We start from the raw sequence: 17,113 nt of genomic DNA on the forward strand, positions 1-17,113 counted from the left end.
TCCCTGTTTAGCAACAGGACTCCAGATACCTAAGGGCAAATGCCCTAAGGTAAAAATGGTTTCAAATTCTAGGTTCATATATAAAGAGAGAGCAAGAGATTCTTTTCTCAGAATTTAGCTTGATAACACCTTGTTATCTGTCTCTGTATATACAAAATGTATAACATGACAATATAAAAAGTAAGTTTAAGAAATAATATGAAAAATAATATAATTAAATATATAACATATAAATAAATAGTTTTATTTTAAATCTAGGTTTTAAGTGGTCTTTTGTGAGAAAAATGGTCTAAATTATTTAGGATTTATTACTGAAAGCAGAAGTCTCTCTCTTTTTTTAAGTTTTGCTATAGAATACTTGGTTCACCAGATAAAGACAGAGAGAGGGAAGGAAAGTGAATAATCATCCCTTGGGGGGAATGGCCACCTACAAACCCTTTTTTTCCATTCTTCTCTTGGGATTGTGGTCACTCAGTCACTTGTGACCTATGATTTTCAATTTGCCGGATCTGGGACTCGAACCACAGACTTGGTCATGTGGGATCCAGCACCTTAACCTCCATGTTACCTGATGGCTCAGAAGTTTCTCTGTTTTCACTCTCTCTCTTTATTTTAGTTGTGCAATAGGGTAGGCTCACCAGAGAGAGACAGAGACAGAGAGAGAGAGAGAGAGAGAGGGGCAAAGTGAGAAATCACCCCCCAACAGAATGACTATGCCACAATCCCTTCTCCTCCATGCTCCTCTTGGGATTTTGTGTGTGCCATACATGAATTCAGTATGATTTTCAAGCTGCCAAATCTGGGACTCTAACTGATAGTGAGCCATGTGTGACCAACTGGCTTAACCTTCACACCACCTGTTGGTTTTTTCTTTCTGAGTTTTAAATAACATATACTATACTTTTCAAAGTTAAAAAGAAAAACAACACATATTTAGGTTAAGATATTTTGATGTTAATTTTAAATAATTACTTCAAAAGTATTTTGTGAAAAATAATCATTTCAACATTTTGAATATATTTAGTCTCTTACCATATAGTCCCTTCCAATTGTGCTTTTTTCAGTTTTGGATTTTGCCTTCCTTTCTATCTAGATTGTTTTCACGTGGGCCTTCTGTTAGAGTTCAGAAAGGATACACGGGTGGCGTACTTTCCCTTTCTTTTTGTTCCTCAGAAAATATCACTCCTGACTTCATGCATGAATAATAACGTCACTAAATATAGAAGCTCTGTCCTTTAGAGCTCTGAAGATATTATTCCATTTTCTTTTAGCATTTGGGGTTGTGGAAGAAGGCTAAGGATAATCTGATTCTGGAGATTTTGCCTATAACCTGATTTTGACTTTCTTACACTTTAAATCCTTTCTTTATCATTTATCTTCAGAAATTTCATGAGACTATGTACGTGTCTGTTCTTATTTGAGTTTTCATTATCTTTGCCTATAAATATAATGTGTCCTTTCATGTTTTGGATGGAGAACTGGTTTGCATTAGAAAAACCATTTTTCTGTTATTTTTCTAAAGATTGCTTGATTTTGTATTACTCTCTCTCCTTTGTATTCCAAGTATATGTAGATTTAATCTCCTGGATTTATTCTCCATATATCTTGTATTTATTCTCATGGTTATTGCATATTTAGTTTAGTAGTTGCAAACCCAGTGCTTACATAATTTAGGGAGATAACAATAAACAAAATAAGTAAAGTTGGCCTGGTATAAAAATAATGAGTGTTGAGGATGGTGGGGAACAAATGTTCCACATAAAGGTGGCAGCTACCAAAGAGCTGGTATTTATTTAGTGCTAGTAAGATTTTACTAGAATTTATTTTTTTCCCAGAAAAGCTGAAATCTGTATTTTTTAAAAAATGTTATAGTCACCGGTGGGGGGAATGTAAAAAAGTTCCTCACAACTTACCATTGGGATGATCTTGGTCACACCCAGAATGATCTGTTACTTCATTGTCTTTTGTAATATTGTCATCCTTTGCAGAATCTGACAACAAACAAGCAAACCCTTTAGTCGGTATTTTAAACTGAGAAATAGAGCAGCTTCCAGTACAAACATAGTTCCATATTTGGGGAAACAGAGTATATTATTTCTTTAAAATAACCATTAAAATACTTAGTTATTTTTGTCAATAAATAAGCTTTTCTTAAAGTACTCCATAAGATATCTGCACAATGCTTACAAAGGTAAAGACGTGGTTGGGACATAATTTTGCAACAAAGAAGAAAATCCAAGCAGGCTTTCTACATCAGTGAGTCTTATAATCATGGGAATGGATATGAAAGGAAGGCAAAATACAGAAGATTAAAGGAACATCTCATGTTAATGCTCTTAGTACTTCCATTACTGTAGTTGTTCACATAGGGGAGCCTGGAGTCCTTGAAAAGTCAGCTGTAGAGCTTTGAAAGTGAGGGGTAATTAAGTTCATCTTCCTCAGGAACTGTACCAGTAGAACAATAGTAATGAGGGACTGCAGCAGACCTTCTGTTCTGTGCAATGTCATTCCCCGCCTTGTGTAACATATTGAAATATGTTACACTTATCTTTTTATTTTTTTTTAAATTTATTGAATTTATTTTATACTTTTTAAAATAGGATATGCTTTACAGGAGATAATACGGCTAAAAGGATTCCATGATATGACCATTGGGAAGCTCAAAAGAGCTCTTTGTTGAGTGAAGTCTTTCTGGAGGCTCTTTACAAAGGCATTGGAAAGACTGAGAATGGGTCAGTAGGAAGACATAAAATAGGTCTTTCATTTATTTCACACATTTTTAGTAAGGGCCAACTATATGCCAGTTGTTATTCTTGTTTTACACTTTAAAAAAAAAGTTGTTTATTTTTTGAGAAAGAGAGGAAGCGAGAGGGAGGTATCAAAAGGGTCTTTTTAAAAATTTATTTATGTTTTTTTAATTTCTTATTTATTTATCATCATAATCTTGTCTATATTACCTTGAATTGCATATAACTTTACAGTGTATTACATTGCTTTTTCAAAAGGGAATGCCATGCATGTCAGTCAATATCAAGACATTAAAATCCCCACTTCATCATTCAATATCTTTTCATTGTTTTTCCCGTAGGGTCTTCATGTTGCCATCCACCCCATTTCTGTCAGCCCCATCACAAGTACATGTACTTGGTATGTTTTGGGAGGTCCCAGGTCCTGAACCCAAGACCTTGCCCATGTGAGTCCATATGCACTACCCTGTGCCACCATTTGGTATCCAAACACTGTCCTTGATGCTGGGAAGAAAACAAAAATTTCTGCTCTCTTGGAATTTACAGTCTCATAGATGATTTTCTATGTACCAAAAAGAAAGGAAATCCAAAGACATCTAAAAATTAAGAACTAATCTCATAAGCATACAGTCATGGAGAAAACTGGGGATGATAGACTGGTGCCTCTATTATTTACAGATGGGTTCTTATCCTGAGTTTTTACTTTTCAGTTGAATTTTAACTCTCTTACAGAGCTGAATCGAATGGAATCTAAAATAAAACATTCATTGTCTTCTGTCCCCTCCTCCTTCTCTTCCCCTCCCTCATAAAACTAGGATACAATTTTAAACAATATGGTTTTAAATATTGTGAGAAAGTATTTTTCTTGAACCTGCCACAAGCAATATTTGATGGACAAGTGAGAAACCTGGGTAGTTAACATATGATTCAAATTTAATAACAAGCGAAGCAAGTATATACCCGAAGTGTATGGTTTTAATTAACTGCAAATAATTCCCCCAAGGCAAATGTTTAATTATCTACACTGCTTCTTATTTCTTTCTGAGACTAACAATAAGTTTAAAAGTCCAAATTTGGAAGCAAAACTAAGCATAGACACATTTCCCAAACTGTTATCTCACTCATGTCAAATTGTTTTAAAGCAGCTCCCATTAAAATATGCCTTTTTAATTTTGAAGCTAACATGCGGGTTGAAAAAAATAATTTGAAGACTTCTTTCCACATTAGTACTCAAAATAAACAGTCATTAAAAATGGTACTGTCTGGATTAGGCTAAATTTTAAAGTGTTTTAGTTTTATTTGTTTAGAGAAAATGGTATCATCTGATATATGGTCTTGTGTAACACTCATTTCTCTCAACATTTAAATTTTAGGATTATTTAAGATTTTGCATACAGTTAAAATGTAGTCATTTACACTGAACAATAGTTCATTATTCCTTCTAATTTACATAGACACTATGTTACTGTACCAAATGCTACATAAAAATATCTTTTAAAATGTGATTTACATTGAATTTACAAGTTTATGATATAATGGCTCATATAAGATGGGTGAAAATACTTGAAAAATGAATCACCTCTTTTGTCACCAAAATCAGTGTCATTTGCAAATTATTCCTTTCAGTTCAACTTCCTGGGGGAGTTGCTTTAACATTCCTAAGGCACCTTCTGATCTTAGGAGCTCTATATAAACTCAGTATAATCTTTTATAATCTATGTAATGCATTTCATTGACTCCAAGACACCATCAATGGTTGTTTGCACTGTTTTGTGTTTTATTACAAAAACTCCTGCCAAATAAGCTATAACACATTATCAATTTTAAAATGAGTCACAATTTTAGAAATAATATACATGAAGGAATATGCATCTTAGAAATATGCTGAAGATATTCTGTTTTTACAAATATACATGTCTTTATATGACCACAAGGATTTCATATCAGTATGACCTATCACAAAACCCACAAGTCTACTCTGTCATGTATGCAAGCCTCTTCTCCAGAAATTCTACCTTCACATACATCAATAAAGTAGGATGAAAAGTATAAGCTCATGACAGAATTTGTAAATAAACAGGTAGCTACAGAAGATTCTTCACTAAAGTTAGTCTATTAAAAGGGCTATTTGAATTTCCAGCCTCATCAACTTTAGCAAGATTGGATTTGATCCTGTATGCTTTAAGTCATGGGTCCTATTGCATTATTCTTAGCTGTGGGTATGAAAGGGCAGTGCAGCCTTTTTTCATAGGATTTAATGAAAGCTGCACTATATATGTATATGAAATCATTATTCATAATGAAAGAGGGAAAAGAAACCACATCTAGTAGTTACAGTCTGATGTTTGTGTCTCTTTAGTCATATGTCAAAATCCTAAGCCCTGTGATGGTAGTATTTACGGTGGCTTCTTTGGGATGTGACTAAGTCGTAAGGGTGGACTTCATGAATGGGATCAGTGCTGTTATAAAAGAAGCCTGAAAGAGGCCCCTGACTTCACTGAAGTCATATTAGAAAGGTTCATTTGTGAGCCAGAAAGTAGGTTGTCACCACACCATGAATCTGCTAGCACCTTGATCTAGGCCTTCTCAGCCTCCAGAACTGTGGAAAATGAATTTCTAGCATTTTGTTAATAACCAGAGGGCATATGAATCCATTAGAGAGAGACAGAGAAGAAAAGAGAGAAAGAACCCACCACTAGCGTATGGTCACATTTCAATCCTTTCTCCTCCATTTCTCTATCCTGTCTGGATTCTGGACATGCACATCCATGCCCTGGTGTATTTTCAATCCTCTGGGGCTAAAAGGGTAGAAATGTATTTGACTGGGACCAGCAGATGACATATTGGTTACATTTCTGGATTCCCACGTAATCATCCATGGTTCAAATCCTGGATCTGGTGGCTTAAAAAATTCATGCTGGGTGCATGTGTGTGTGTGGGCCCAAAATCCTGAGAGGAGAAGGAAGAGAAGAGATTGCGGCATAGCTATTCCCTCTGGGGGGTTATTTCTCACTTTCTGTCTCTCTGGTGAGCACATGCACTCTATAGCAAAAATCTCTTTAAAAAAAGAACAGAAATGTGTTTGGCCATGTTTGATCTGGCTCATTTAACCACTAGGTTCCAGAGAGAGCCCAATTTCTATTGTTTATATACTTCCCAGTTCTGTATTTTGAAATAGCAACCTAAGTGGACTAAGACACCAATGTATACAGTCACTGAAAGAGTTTAGTATTTCTATTTAAGTTCTATAAACCACCATGAAGATGTACTTGTAAATACTACATTCTTGCAGCACTTTGAGTTTGCATTTTATTTAATTCTTAAAATTATCATTTGGTAATGTTCAAAAAATGTAAAACAGTTATCACCTAATTCTGAGATTCAATATTATTTTAATAGCAGAGAACTGAAATTAAATTTATATGTAGATTCTGACTTTCAAAATCTTTAAGGTCAATGTCATACTTAAAGCATTTTTAAAATGCTAATATTAAATCAAATATTCAAGCCAAAGGACTATAGATAGATGTGCTTTTACGATTAGCAAGAATATAAAAGAAACACTTTGATAAATTAAAAAAACCTCATTTAGAAAGTTGAAAAAGATTTAAAAGAATATTTTAAGTAGATTAAAATAAAATGAAGAACCCCATAAAACAGAAATTCTAAAAAGTAGGTCACTTTCATGCAGTCATCTACACATACCGACATGGAACAGTATATGTATGGACTAAAGCTCTTGTGACAAATGATGAAACTACTGAATTTTTAATAAACTAAACATATCTAAATTATTAATCAAAACAAATAGTTATCTATTTCCAGCATGTCTCTTTAAAACAAAAGTTCATGGCCTTAACAGCTCCCTGGATATACTTTAGGGGTCTCCAAATCCTTTTGAAAAGATATGCTCTGTGTGTGTGTGTGTGTGTGTGTGTGTGTGTGTGTGTGTATTCATTTTTCTGAAAGGAGATAACTACCATGACGTTCTCATAGGGATCCATGACCCTTGCAAGGTTAAACATAACTGGAAAATATTCATTTTCCAATACCAGTGACACTGATATTTTACAAAAGTTGGTCAGGACTATTTTTAAAATATTTTTATTTTAAAATTTATTATTGAAGTAAAATATTTTATTCAAATAAAAATATTTTATTCAAATAAAGGGAAAGAGACAAAGCAAACTGCCAGGTCCAGAACTTGAACTACCATTGGCCACTTGGGAGTCTAGCACCTTAACCACCATGCCACTTGCCAGCCCCTCTGGACTATTTATGAGGAATTATCTACTGAGCTTGATGCTCAATCCTTGAACCCATCGATGATGGCAATCTTGAATTATTAAGGGAGATCTGACTTAAGGAAATATTAAAAGAAAATACAGGAATGTGTTTAATAAATAAGGAGGACAATTCAAATGGAAAAAAATGCTTTTCACAAAATTAGAGATAAATATAAAATATGAAACTGAATAGATGGCTATCTTTGAAGGCAGTTTCAGGCTACAAGATCTACATAATGCAAGCAGTGAGCAAGGTAACCTCTTATTATTTAGAGTGGCAACTGGAGGTCATTATGTTTGGAAGTTTAATAGGTCTTAGGGCTGGAAGGTGGCATGGTGGTTAAAGGTGCTGGATTCCCACATTACCTACTGTGGTTTGAGTCCCAGACCTGGTGGCTTGCTTTCTCGCTTTCCCGTTCTCTCTTTCTCTCTATCTCTCTCTGGTCAAATGAAAAAATAATAACAAATGGAATTAAATAAATAAATAATTCTTCAAAAGAAAAGAAGTTTAATAGGTCTAAACAAAACAAATGCTATACAGAAAAACCTTCACATGAAAATATTCTCTGTTCCTTCATATAGGAAAAGTAAATTCTGCAACACATTTCTGGAGTATTCAAATGATAGTGATCTGAACTGTTGTGGTCCCAGTGAGGCTAGATACACGAGGCTGAACTATATTTACCTGAAGGTAACTAGGTCCTCAGACAGGACATTGTTCTGGGTGTCACAGGTTCAACTGAGCTATGGTTGGTCATTTGTCTTCATTATGCTCTCATTAACCCCCATTAAAAGGTGGCCAATTGTTCCCAGAGTTATGAATTCCAGGAACTAATAGTATTAGAGGTATGGCTGGGAAAACCACCATCAAACACAACTAACTTGGGTTCTATTAGAAAACACATTCCAAATTCCAAATAGTTAATTTGTGTAAAATAGGTCATTTCTACACTGGAGGTGATATTCTTCAGAGTGTTATTGAAAACATGAGAAAATAAGAGTATACATCATTATGAGATGAACACTAGCTAGGGGTTCTGATTCAGGATTTAGAATCACAAGCTTCATAATTCAAGGGGAATCTATTCATTTTACATACTCTCAATTTCTGTACCTGTGAATGTCAAGTGAGTTAATCGTGCCCCAAACACCTTATAATGCTAATCTGTTGGTCGTTGAAATTTCCTCTTTGTTCTGGATAACACTTCTCTGTAAATGTTTCTACTCATCCCTCATGGCATCATCTACCTGAGTTAGACAGCTCTCACGGATGGTTTTATTATCTACTTATAAAATAAAGGTTAACGGTGGGGGATGCATTGCAGTGTGCCCAAGTGCCACACTGACCATCTTTAACTCAGTGACTCGACAAAGAATCTTCACAATGTAAAACAGAACAGCTGGAGATGAAGCCTGGTTGGATCATGATGGAAAAAGAAATGCTTAATTACCCTTTCCATCAAGTTAATTTTTCCCCTTTGGCAATGTAAACAAAGGCAAATCTGCTCTTATTTTTGGCTGTCTGTGACTTGGCTGTCTCAGTATCCTTGACCTCCATCCTTTTTATTCCTTTCTTTTCCTACCTCCTTCTTCCTTGCTAAGCCATGCACTGCAGACTCTCTTGATAACATTTAAACAAACAAACAAACAAACAAACCAAAAAAAACGAAGGCCACCCATGGTGGTACAGTGGTAGTGCAATGCTCTGAGATGCTGAGGCCACCTGGGAAGGTCCCAGGATCAAGTCCCAAGGGCTCACTGTACACACTGGGCATGCTCGTGTGCCTATAATTCTATAATTCAGGCAGACTGAGGAAATAGGTGTAGATTGTAATATGAAGACCATGTTGGACATGATTCTCCTCTCTCTTTCTTTCTCTCTTTCTCTGTCTCCCTATCTTATGGATGAAATAAGTAAAAAAGAAAAAAAGAAATCTTACTAGGCCATAGATATAAAATATAGTTATGTTTCTTTTTTAAAAATTTTTAATTTATTTATTTGTTTGTTTTGGAGAGGTTTTTGCTATAGGGCATGTGTGCTCGCCAGAAAGACAGAGAGAGACAGAGAGACAGAAAGCGAGAAATCACCTCCCAGGGGGGATGGCCACACCACAATCCCTTCGCCTCCATTCTCCTCTCAGGATCTTGTGCACACACACACACATGCTCAGTGTGAGTTTAAGCCACCAGGTCCAAACCTTGAACCGTGGTCGACTACATGGGAGTCCACCGACATAGCCGTTATGCCAACTACTGGTCCCTATAGTTATGATTCTGAATGTAAGTTGATTTGGAATTTTATTAGTAAGTATCTATACACCCTGAAGAGTACATGTGATTTTTTTACACTTAATTTAATTTGCTCTGATAATGGAAGGTCATTGTGACTGTACTACTGAGAGGATCTTTGCCTTAGGGACACAAAACTCTTTTCATTTCTCCTAACTCTGAGCAGAGTCATAGCCTGGTATCAGGTTGTGGTTTTTCAGTTACTTGATTTCATGGAGAAGTTGGGGCAATAGACAAAATCTGTCTCCAGACTCCTAATGGCTTCAGCCTCTGGGCTCTGGTTGTTTTGGTTAGACATGGAGGATGTGGCTGAGATGCCAGGACTTCTTGCTGCTGAGATCTAAGGATTTTAAGAACTAAATCTTCAAGGACTATGTCATAACCTAGTTCATTGGATCATAACTTAAGTAATTTTTTCTAAGTGTAAAAGCACATAGTTGGAGACTGTGATAAGCATTTGAATCCTCTGTTGGAGTTACTAATTTTATGTAACAAAGACTTCGCCTGAGCACCTGCTTGTTCTTCATTACTAAAAGGACTCACAAACTCATCCAACTAGGGGGCGGGAAATAGACTTATTTTAGGTCCTAATGTTCCCATATGTTTGTGTGTGGTTTTAAAACATTTTTTCCAATTTTTTTCCTTCAAGTTTTGCTGATGCCATTAAGTATAATTCTAAAATACGGATGGTTACAATCTCCTTACGTAGAGAGGGTAGAGTATAAACAGCCCATGACAGCTAAACCTTACAGCAGCCAGTGCCCCACCCACATTCCCTTGTACTAGATGGCAGCAGATTGCTTCATTAGATGAGCTCCTTCCTGAGACTCTTCCTGAGGGCATTCTTGGCCTGGATTGGCCAAAAGTTAATGCTCAACCCTGACCCTCAAAGGGTCTGGGAACTAAATACTCCAGTTTACTTACCATTCAGGGAGAGGATTCTAAACGTGCTCTATAGTACATGCTTCTGAGAGGAATGGACCACCATCTCTCCTTAGCGGTGACCTACTCTAATCCCCACTACTGGCTGTCCTTGCTTGGTTTCACTTCCTCATGTCTCACCTGTGCTTCCTACGATTACGTTCCAAATAAACATTTGCATCCCATCCTTGTCTCGGGATTTTTCTGGGGGCAATCCAAACTAAGATAGCCCACACAATCACTAAGCTGTCTCCCACTACTTTAGTAGAAAAAATATGAATGCGCACCCTGTTCTCCTTAAAGCTTCTCCTTGTTTTAAAACAACATTTAATTCTTTAATTAGGAATATTGAGGAAAATGTCTGCCACCTAATTAGGGAAAGTTGGGAGATGAGGTTGTCATGTTTTGTACCATATAACCCTCATAACGGCTATAGATGATTGTTGAGGGACCGATGCCAGGCAGCTACCTACAGATTGGCCAATAGCCATTAAGGTGTCCCAATGTGGGAGCTCCGCTCACTAGGAGAAAATAACATTAGATTATGAAGAAAGGACTTAATCAGCAATTGAGAAGTTAATCCCTAGAGGAACTTCTTGAATACTGTTACCTCCAGGATGATCCAGTTCTTGGGGATGGTCAATCAGTTTCCTCACTCCCTTACTTACCTACCAATTCAGGCAACCTCAGTGTGGATTACTTTCACATAACTTGTGAGAGTCTAACTTGTTTTGTGGTTCTTATAACGTCATTGTCTAATTTTAATGTGTATATATACTTTAAACATTTCTAAAATGCTTTTTATAAATACTATTTTATGAAGTTTGGCATTAGTTTAGCTACATCTTTTGAAAACATTCACCTTTCTCATTTCCAAAGTGTAATATTTTTATGAAATTTGTACATAGGCTGAAAGTTACTAAGCCAAAGAACTGGCAGAAAGTTAAAGAGGAGAACAGCCTGGTCATGTAGAAATAAATTGAGTTCAGGAGATTTTACTTTAAAATATGACCCTAGAGTTAGAAAAAAAACATCAGGTGACACCTGGTATTATAGGAAATGGGGTGTGTAAAGGTATTTGTATGATGAGAAAAATATTTTGCCTCATAAACTAAAAAAAGTGTTAAAACAAAATTCTCTCTCTCTCTCTCTCTCTCTCTTTCTCTCTCTCTCTCTATATATATATACACATTGTATAAGGCTTTGGAAAGTATACTAAGGATTTAACTTAAATGTGCTACTTTCTACTTCAAAAAGACTATTTTCATCTATTCTAGAGTAGGTTTGATTATGAATTCTAGAAGTCACTGTAATAGATTTGCCTAATGCAGTTACTGATTGTGGGGACTTTAAAAAGTTCATGGAAAAATGGAATTTAAGTGTAAGTCTATTTTGATGCAAAAATAATTGAAATCAATGCCTAACTTTTTCATAATACTCATTTTCCTTATACCTTTTGGGAACCTCTTATGTTATCTACTTGAGCTGTCATAACAAAATATCTTAGGCTCTGTGGTTTAAACAACGGACATGTATTCCTCACAGTTCTGAAGACTGGGAAACCCAAGATCAAAGTGTCAGTCAACTTAATTTCTGGAATGGGCTCTCTTCTTAGGTTGTAGAGTGATGCCTTCAGGCTGTATCCTCACACAGCTTTTTCTCTCTGTGTATGTTTATAGAGAAAAAGATCTCACTCTCTTTTTCCTCTTAAGAGTACTAGTCTTATCACAACAACCCTGTCCTTATGACTCCAAATACCATCTTGAGGATTAGAGGTTCACATACAGATTTGGAGGGAGACACATGCAGTCCATTACACTGCCATATGCAATAGTTTATTTAACTTTTCAGTGTTAACTATTCAAGTTGGTATACCTGTGCACATCAGAACAAAGTCACAAAAGAGTTTTAGAAATGGAACATTCCCTAAATGTAAGGTTCCCTTCCCTCATTCTAATTTTCATTGAACCCCAAATAGTATCAAGTTTAAATGACCATTTTTAGAACATCCTTTCTTTGGGACCAGCAGTTAGCATAATGGCCATGTTGCTAGACTCCCATGTAGTTGACTGCAGTTCGAGTCCCAGACCTGGTGGCTTAAACTCACACCAGGCAGGCATGCATGTGTGCCCAAGATCCTGAGAGGAAAATGGAGGAGAAGGGATTGTGGCATGGCCATCCCCCCTGGGGGGTGATTTCTTGCTTTCTATATCTCTGTCTCTCTCTGTCTTTCTGGCGAGTGCACATGCCCTATAGGAAAAAAAATCTCTAAAAAAAAGAAAAAAGAACATCCTTTCTTCACATTAGGTAAATTGGATCTTACTGTTTAACATATGAACCCCTTGCAGCTTAATATGAATCCAGGAAAAATAAATAAATAACCTGAACCCTTCTATTAAGAAAGGTCTAGGCCAAATCTTCCCCAATTGCATCAATTCTTGCAAGCAATGGCTCCTTAAAAATAAAGCTTAATGGGGGCCAGCAGATGGCGTAGAGGTTACATCACTGGACTCCCATATGGCTGACTGTAGTTCAAGTCCTGGACCCAGTGGCTTGAAAGTCACACTGAGTTTGTGTGCATGCATGTTCAAGTTCCCTAGAGGAGAATGGATTACAGTCTCTGTCTTTCTCTGGTGAGTGTACATGCTTTAAGGCAAAAATCCTCTTAAAAAAATAAATAAATCAAGCAAGCAAGCTTAATGTTTGAAAGTTGTTTCTACAGTATATTCTCCTTAAGTCAAATCTAGACACTGTCTACTACATTTCCCAGCAGCCACATGTGACTAGCAACATGTGACTAGCAAGTACTTGAGATGTGGTGAGTCTTTTCTTTCTTTTTTTTTTTTTAAAGAGAGATTTTTGCTATAGGGTGCTTGCACTTGCCAGAGAGACAGAAAGACAGGAAACGAGAAATCACCCTGGGGATGGGGGGATGGACATGTCACAATCCCTTCACCTCTATTCTCCTATTGGGATTTTGGCAAGCATGCACACGTGTCTGGTATGAGTTTTCATTGGCTGGATCCCGGAAATGACAGTTTGACTATGTGGGAGTCCAGCAACGTAACCATTATGCCATCCGCTGGTCCCAAGATATGGTGAAACTTAATGACATGTGCGGTGAGTGTAAAGTATCCAGCAATTTTCACATACTTAGCATACTCATGTACACAATATAAAATTGTGTATTTCTCAGTAAGTCTTATGTTGACTAAATTTTGCAATTATCAAGCTTTGGATATACTAGTTAAATAAAGTCAATAATTAGAACTATTTTTTTTTTTTTTTGGAGAGATTTTCACTGTAGGGCTTGTGCACTTGCCAGACAGACAGACAGAGACATAGAGACAGAAAGCGAGAAATCACCCCCCAGGGAGGATGGTCACGCTGCAATCCCTTCTCCTCCATTCTCCTCTCGGGATCTTGGGCACGCACGCACACGCGCCCGGCGTGAGTTTTAAGCCACCGGGTCCGGGACCCGAACCGCGGTCGACTACGTGGGAGTCCAGCGACATAGCCATTATGCTAACTGCTGGTTCCCAATAATTAGAACTATTTTTACACGTTGTTTTTTTCTTTCCTAATGTGGCTTTTAGAAAATTTTAAATTACATGTGTAGTTCTTATTTATGGTACACATTTATTTCTACTGGACAATGCTGTCCTGGAGAATTTAGTATAAGCTCAATATATACAAATGATTAAAGATACGTTTATTTGAAGGCCAGAATTATGAAAATAGAAAATTGTAGCTTGCCAATTAGATCATCCATTAGAAACCAGAAAGTCTTACATGACTGATAGAGAATCATTATCAAATGGTGACAAGAATGGCTAGGAAGAGGGTAGCTTAGAGCATAATCTGAGAAGAAATTAGAGGACGAAAGAGAATGACAAATTTATAACAGCTGTCATACTAAAAAATTCACTTCGTACCCAGATAATATCCAATAGTTGGAAATTCTTGCTTTATGCTGATTTGACTTAGCGTTCTTAGACTGATACTCAAGAGTTTTTAATTGTCAGAGCTATACCTCAGCAACTAATTAACGAACAGATGATAGATCCAACATTTAAACCCAGTAGGTTTGTTTGCTGTACATAAAATATACCTTTTGGTGTCCCACTTCCCATCCATTGTGAGTACTCTTCTTCCTAACTAGAATAGCTTCATTTGCATATTTTTTAGATCCCAGCTCAGACCTCTTTTGCTCTACCTGCATCCCAAGACAGAGATGCTTCTCCTTGAACTCCTCTTGGTCTAATCCTTTCTTGGCAATTGTGCTTTGACTGATTTTCTTAGAAGTCTTCCTTGTCACAGGGCCTCACACTAGTTATATCGTGGATCAGATTCATTTTCTTTGTGAGGTGATAATTGTGTGTTATGTCACAGAAGACAGGAGGAGTAAAAACATGTAAAGGTTTTAGACTAGAATCTAATGTATGACAAGGGTTGGATAAATATTAGCTGCTAATACTGTTATTATTGCAGACGTTAGTTATGTGCCATATATCTCCCTTTTTCATGAAGATTGTAAATTCCTTCAAGGGAAAGAACTGTACTGTCTTCCTCATACTGTGTGATGTCTTATGCAGAGGTAAGATCCAACAAGTATTTGTTGATGACCATAATACACACTAATATATTTTAATTGCTACCTTCTGTAGGTCAGACTGTTTACTGACTATTAGGGATAAAATGATGGACAACACAGATTCTCTCTTGCCTTTCATGAAACTTAAGTTATAGTGGGGGAGACAGAGAAGAAGAAAAAATCCAAAAATTAATTTTTACATAGAGATAGCAGTGAGTATAACAAAATTAAAAAATGGGGAGTTGAAAGAGAGGTTTACTGAAGGTGAACTGTACCAGAGAAGGCTGTGAGGAGACAGAAGCACAATGACAGGAGAGGGAGTGATGTGAGATAAGACTGGAGAGTCTAAAATGTCATGGGAGACCTCATTGGTCACGGTTAGCTTACTTCTACGGAAGCGTTAGGGTATAAGAATTCAAGGAGGAGTGTGTTGTGATCTGTATACTTTATCTGGTAATGGCAGTAGGGCTTGGGTGATGTCACCTTTTACTTGACTTATGAAATGAAATAATTTTCAAATGTAGTATATTATTATGGCCAGGAATTAGCTAATTTATATAAGGTTCAAACATCTGCATTTGACCTTGACCTCATTAAAACCAGCTGTCTGTTGAACACATGAGTGTGTAAAATCTGAGACCAAATATAGTATCTGCCACTAGGAAAATCAGTGACCAAATTCACGAATCAGGGTTCTGTCTGAGCTTCTATTGTGACACATTCTCATTTATTAGCTCATGTAAAGACCCTATTGCTTCAAGACAGTATCATTTTTGGGGGAGTTGTTTCAAATATGATTTTTGGAATAAAGGCTATAAATAATGAAAATATAATAAAAATTATAGAGTGAGCCTGCTATAAAACACAGAGCATGCAAAAACCCACACATATTATCATTTAGTTCTAAGTATCACTGACTTTTAAACAATAGCGGACAACTAGAAAAATTCTGTTTTTTGAAAACAGAAATGTAAAAATAAAAAAATCAACTCCACTCACTTTATTTTGCCTGGTAAATTAGCTGACATGCTATAAAGCTTTAATTGTGTGTGTGTGTGTGTGTGTGTGTGTGTGTGTGTGTTAAAGCATGGCACAAAGGGGAAAAAGTTCCATAGAAATAGACTTTATTTTTTCCCTTTCAAAAAGGCTCTTCTAAAGTCTATTTTTTAAAAAATTATTTATTGAGAGAGAGAGAGAGAGAGAAGCACCCTCTTTAGGGTCACACAGCACAATTCCCTCCTTCAGCCTTCCCAGCCAGTCAGGATCATGGGTGTGCACACGTGGCAGGTTCAAGTTGATCAGGGAGCTGACTCATAGGTGTCCACATGGACACAGCATCACTTGAGCAGCATGTTACTGCCGCACCACCTAGCTCACCCTCCTGTCTGTTCTTTAGCCCTCAATACTAAGTGGCCCTGAGCATGTTACCTATGTGTTTGTAGCTTCATTTGTACAATCAGGGAAATGGTAACAATAGCACCTATCTTTGGGAGATGCTGGGCAGCTGTTCGACAAACCCATTTCATTTCCCTTAATCACACATGATGGAGGAACTTGTTGGGCTCAGGAAATCCCCTTTTGCAGTCAAGTGGGGCATGGGATTCAAATGACCAGGTTCTGGCTGACAGACAGTGAATAGTTGTGATAGGTGGCACCTTTCAAGCCTGGCTATAAAAACCTCTGTGCATGCATTTTGTCTCCCTCCTCCCATTTGTAAAATGGATGTCGAGACTCAGGATAACACTGAAGACTGCAGGCTGAAAATCATTTGTCTCCACTCGCTTCAGCCTCTGTGAATGACTTCATAGAACATGACCTCTGTTTGTGGATTTTATGTGCATTTTTGTCTTGTGTGAATTTAATATTTGTGTTACAGCAACTAGCATCACCTAACTCGTATTCTACTTCAGAGAGTCATTTAATGAATTAGTGATACAATATTTGGTCACTTTGAAACCCTTTTTCTATTATTATTATTCAAGTCCAACTAATTAGGATCTGTGCACAAAGCACTCAGGACACACATTCTTCACTACTGCTGAAAGGATTTTCAAAATAAAGTAGGAAATTAGCAAAGATAGCATAACATGACATGATAGCAAAGATATCTGGGGGATGTGGGAAAGAAATACAATTATATATTTTTTAACTCTGCCCCCGTTTATTTCTCTTGAAAAACTAGCAAAAATACTTGTGGTAACAACGGCCAAATTGAATAGTTCCCCATGGCATGATACTTTGTGTTTTGGAGAAAGTTATGTGTATATATATATATA

General features: G+C 36.7%; 1 protein-coding gene across 2 annotated transcripts in view; it reads right to left on the minus strand.

The window, feature by feature from the left end:
- LOC102499676 (O-acetyl-ADP-ribose deacetylase MACROD2-like) overlaps positions 1-17,113 on the minus strand; it is a 223,519-nt gene that overhangs the window by 92,524 nt on the left and 113,882 nt on the right. For both annotated transcript variants that reach the window (XM_014585984.1, XM_006143653.1), the window contains exon 6: positions 1,914-1,991. In XM_014585984.1, coding sequence (XP_014441470.1) covers positions 1,914-1,991 — 78 coding nt within the window. The remainder of the gene's footprint in view (positions 1-1,913; positions 1,992-17,113) is intronic.

This window comes from Tupaia chinensis, unplaced genomic scaffold, assembly GCF_000334495.1.
Source record: "Tupaia chinensis unplaced genomic scaffold, TupChi_1.0 Scaffold000101_1, whole genome shotgun sequence".
Lineage (NCBI taxonomy): Eukaryota > Metazoa > Chordata > Mammalia > Scandentia > Tupaiidae > Tupaia > Tupaia belangeri.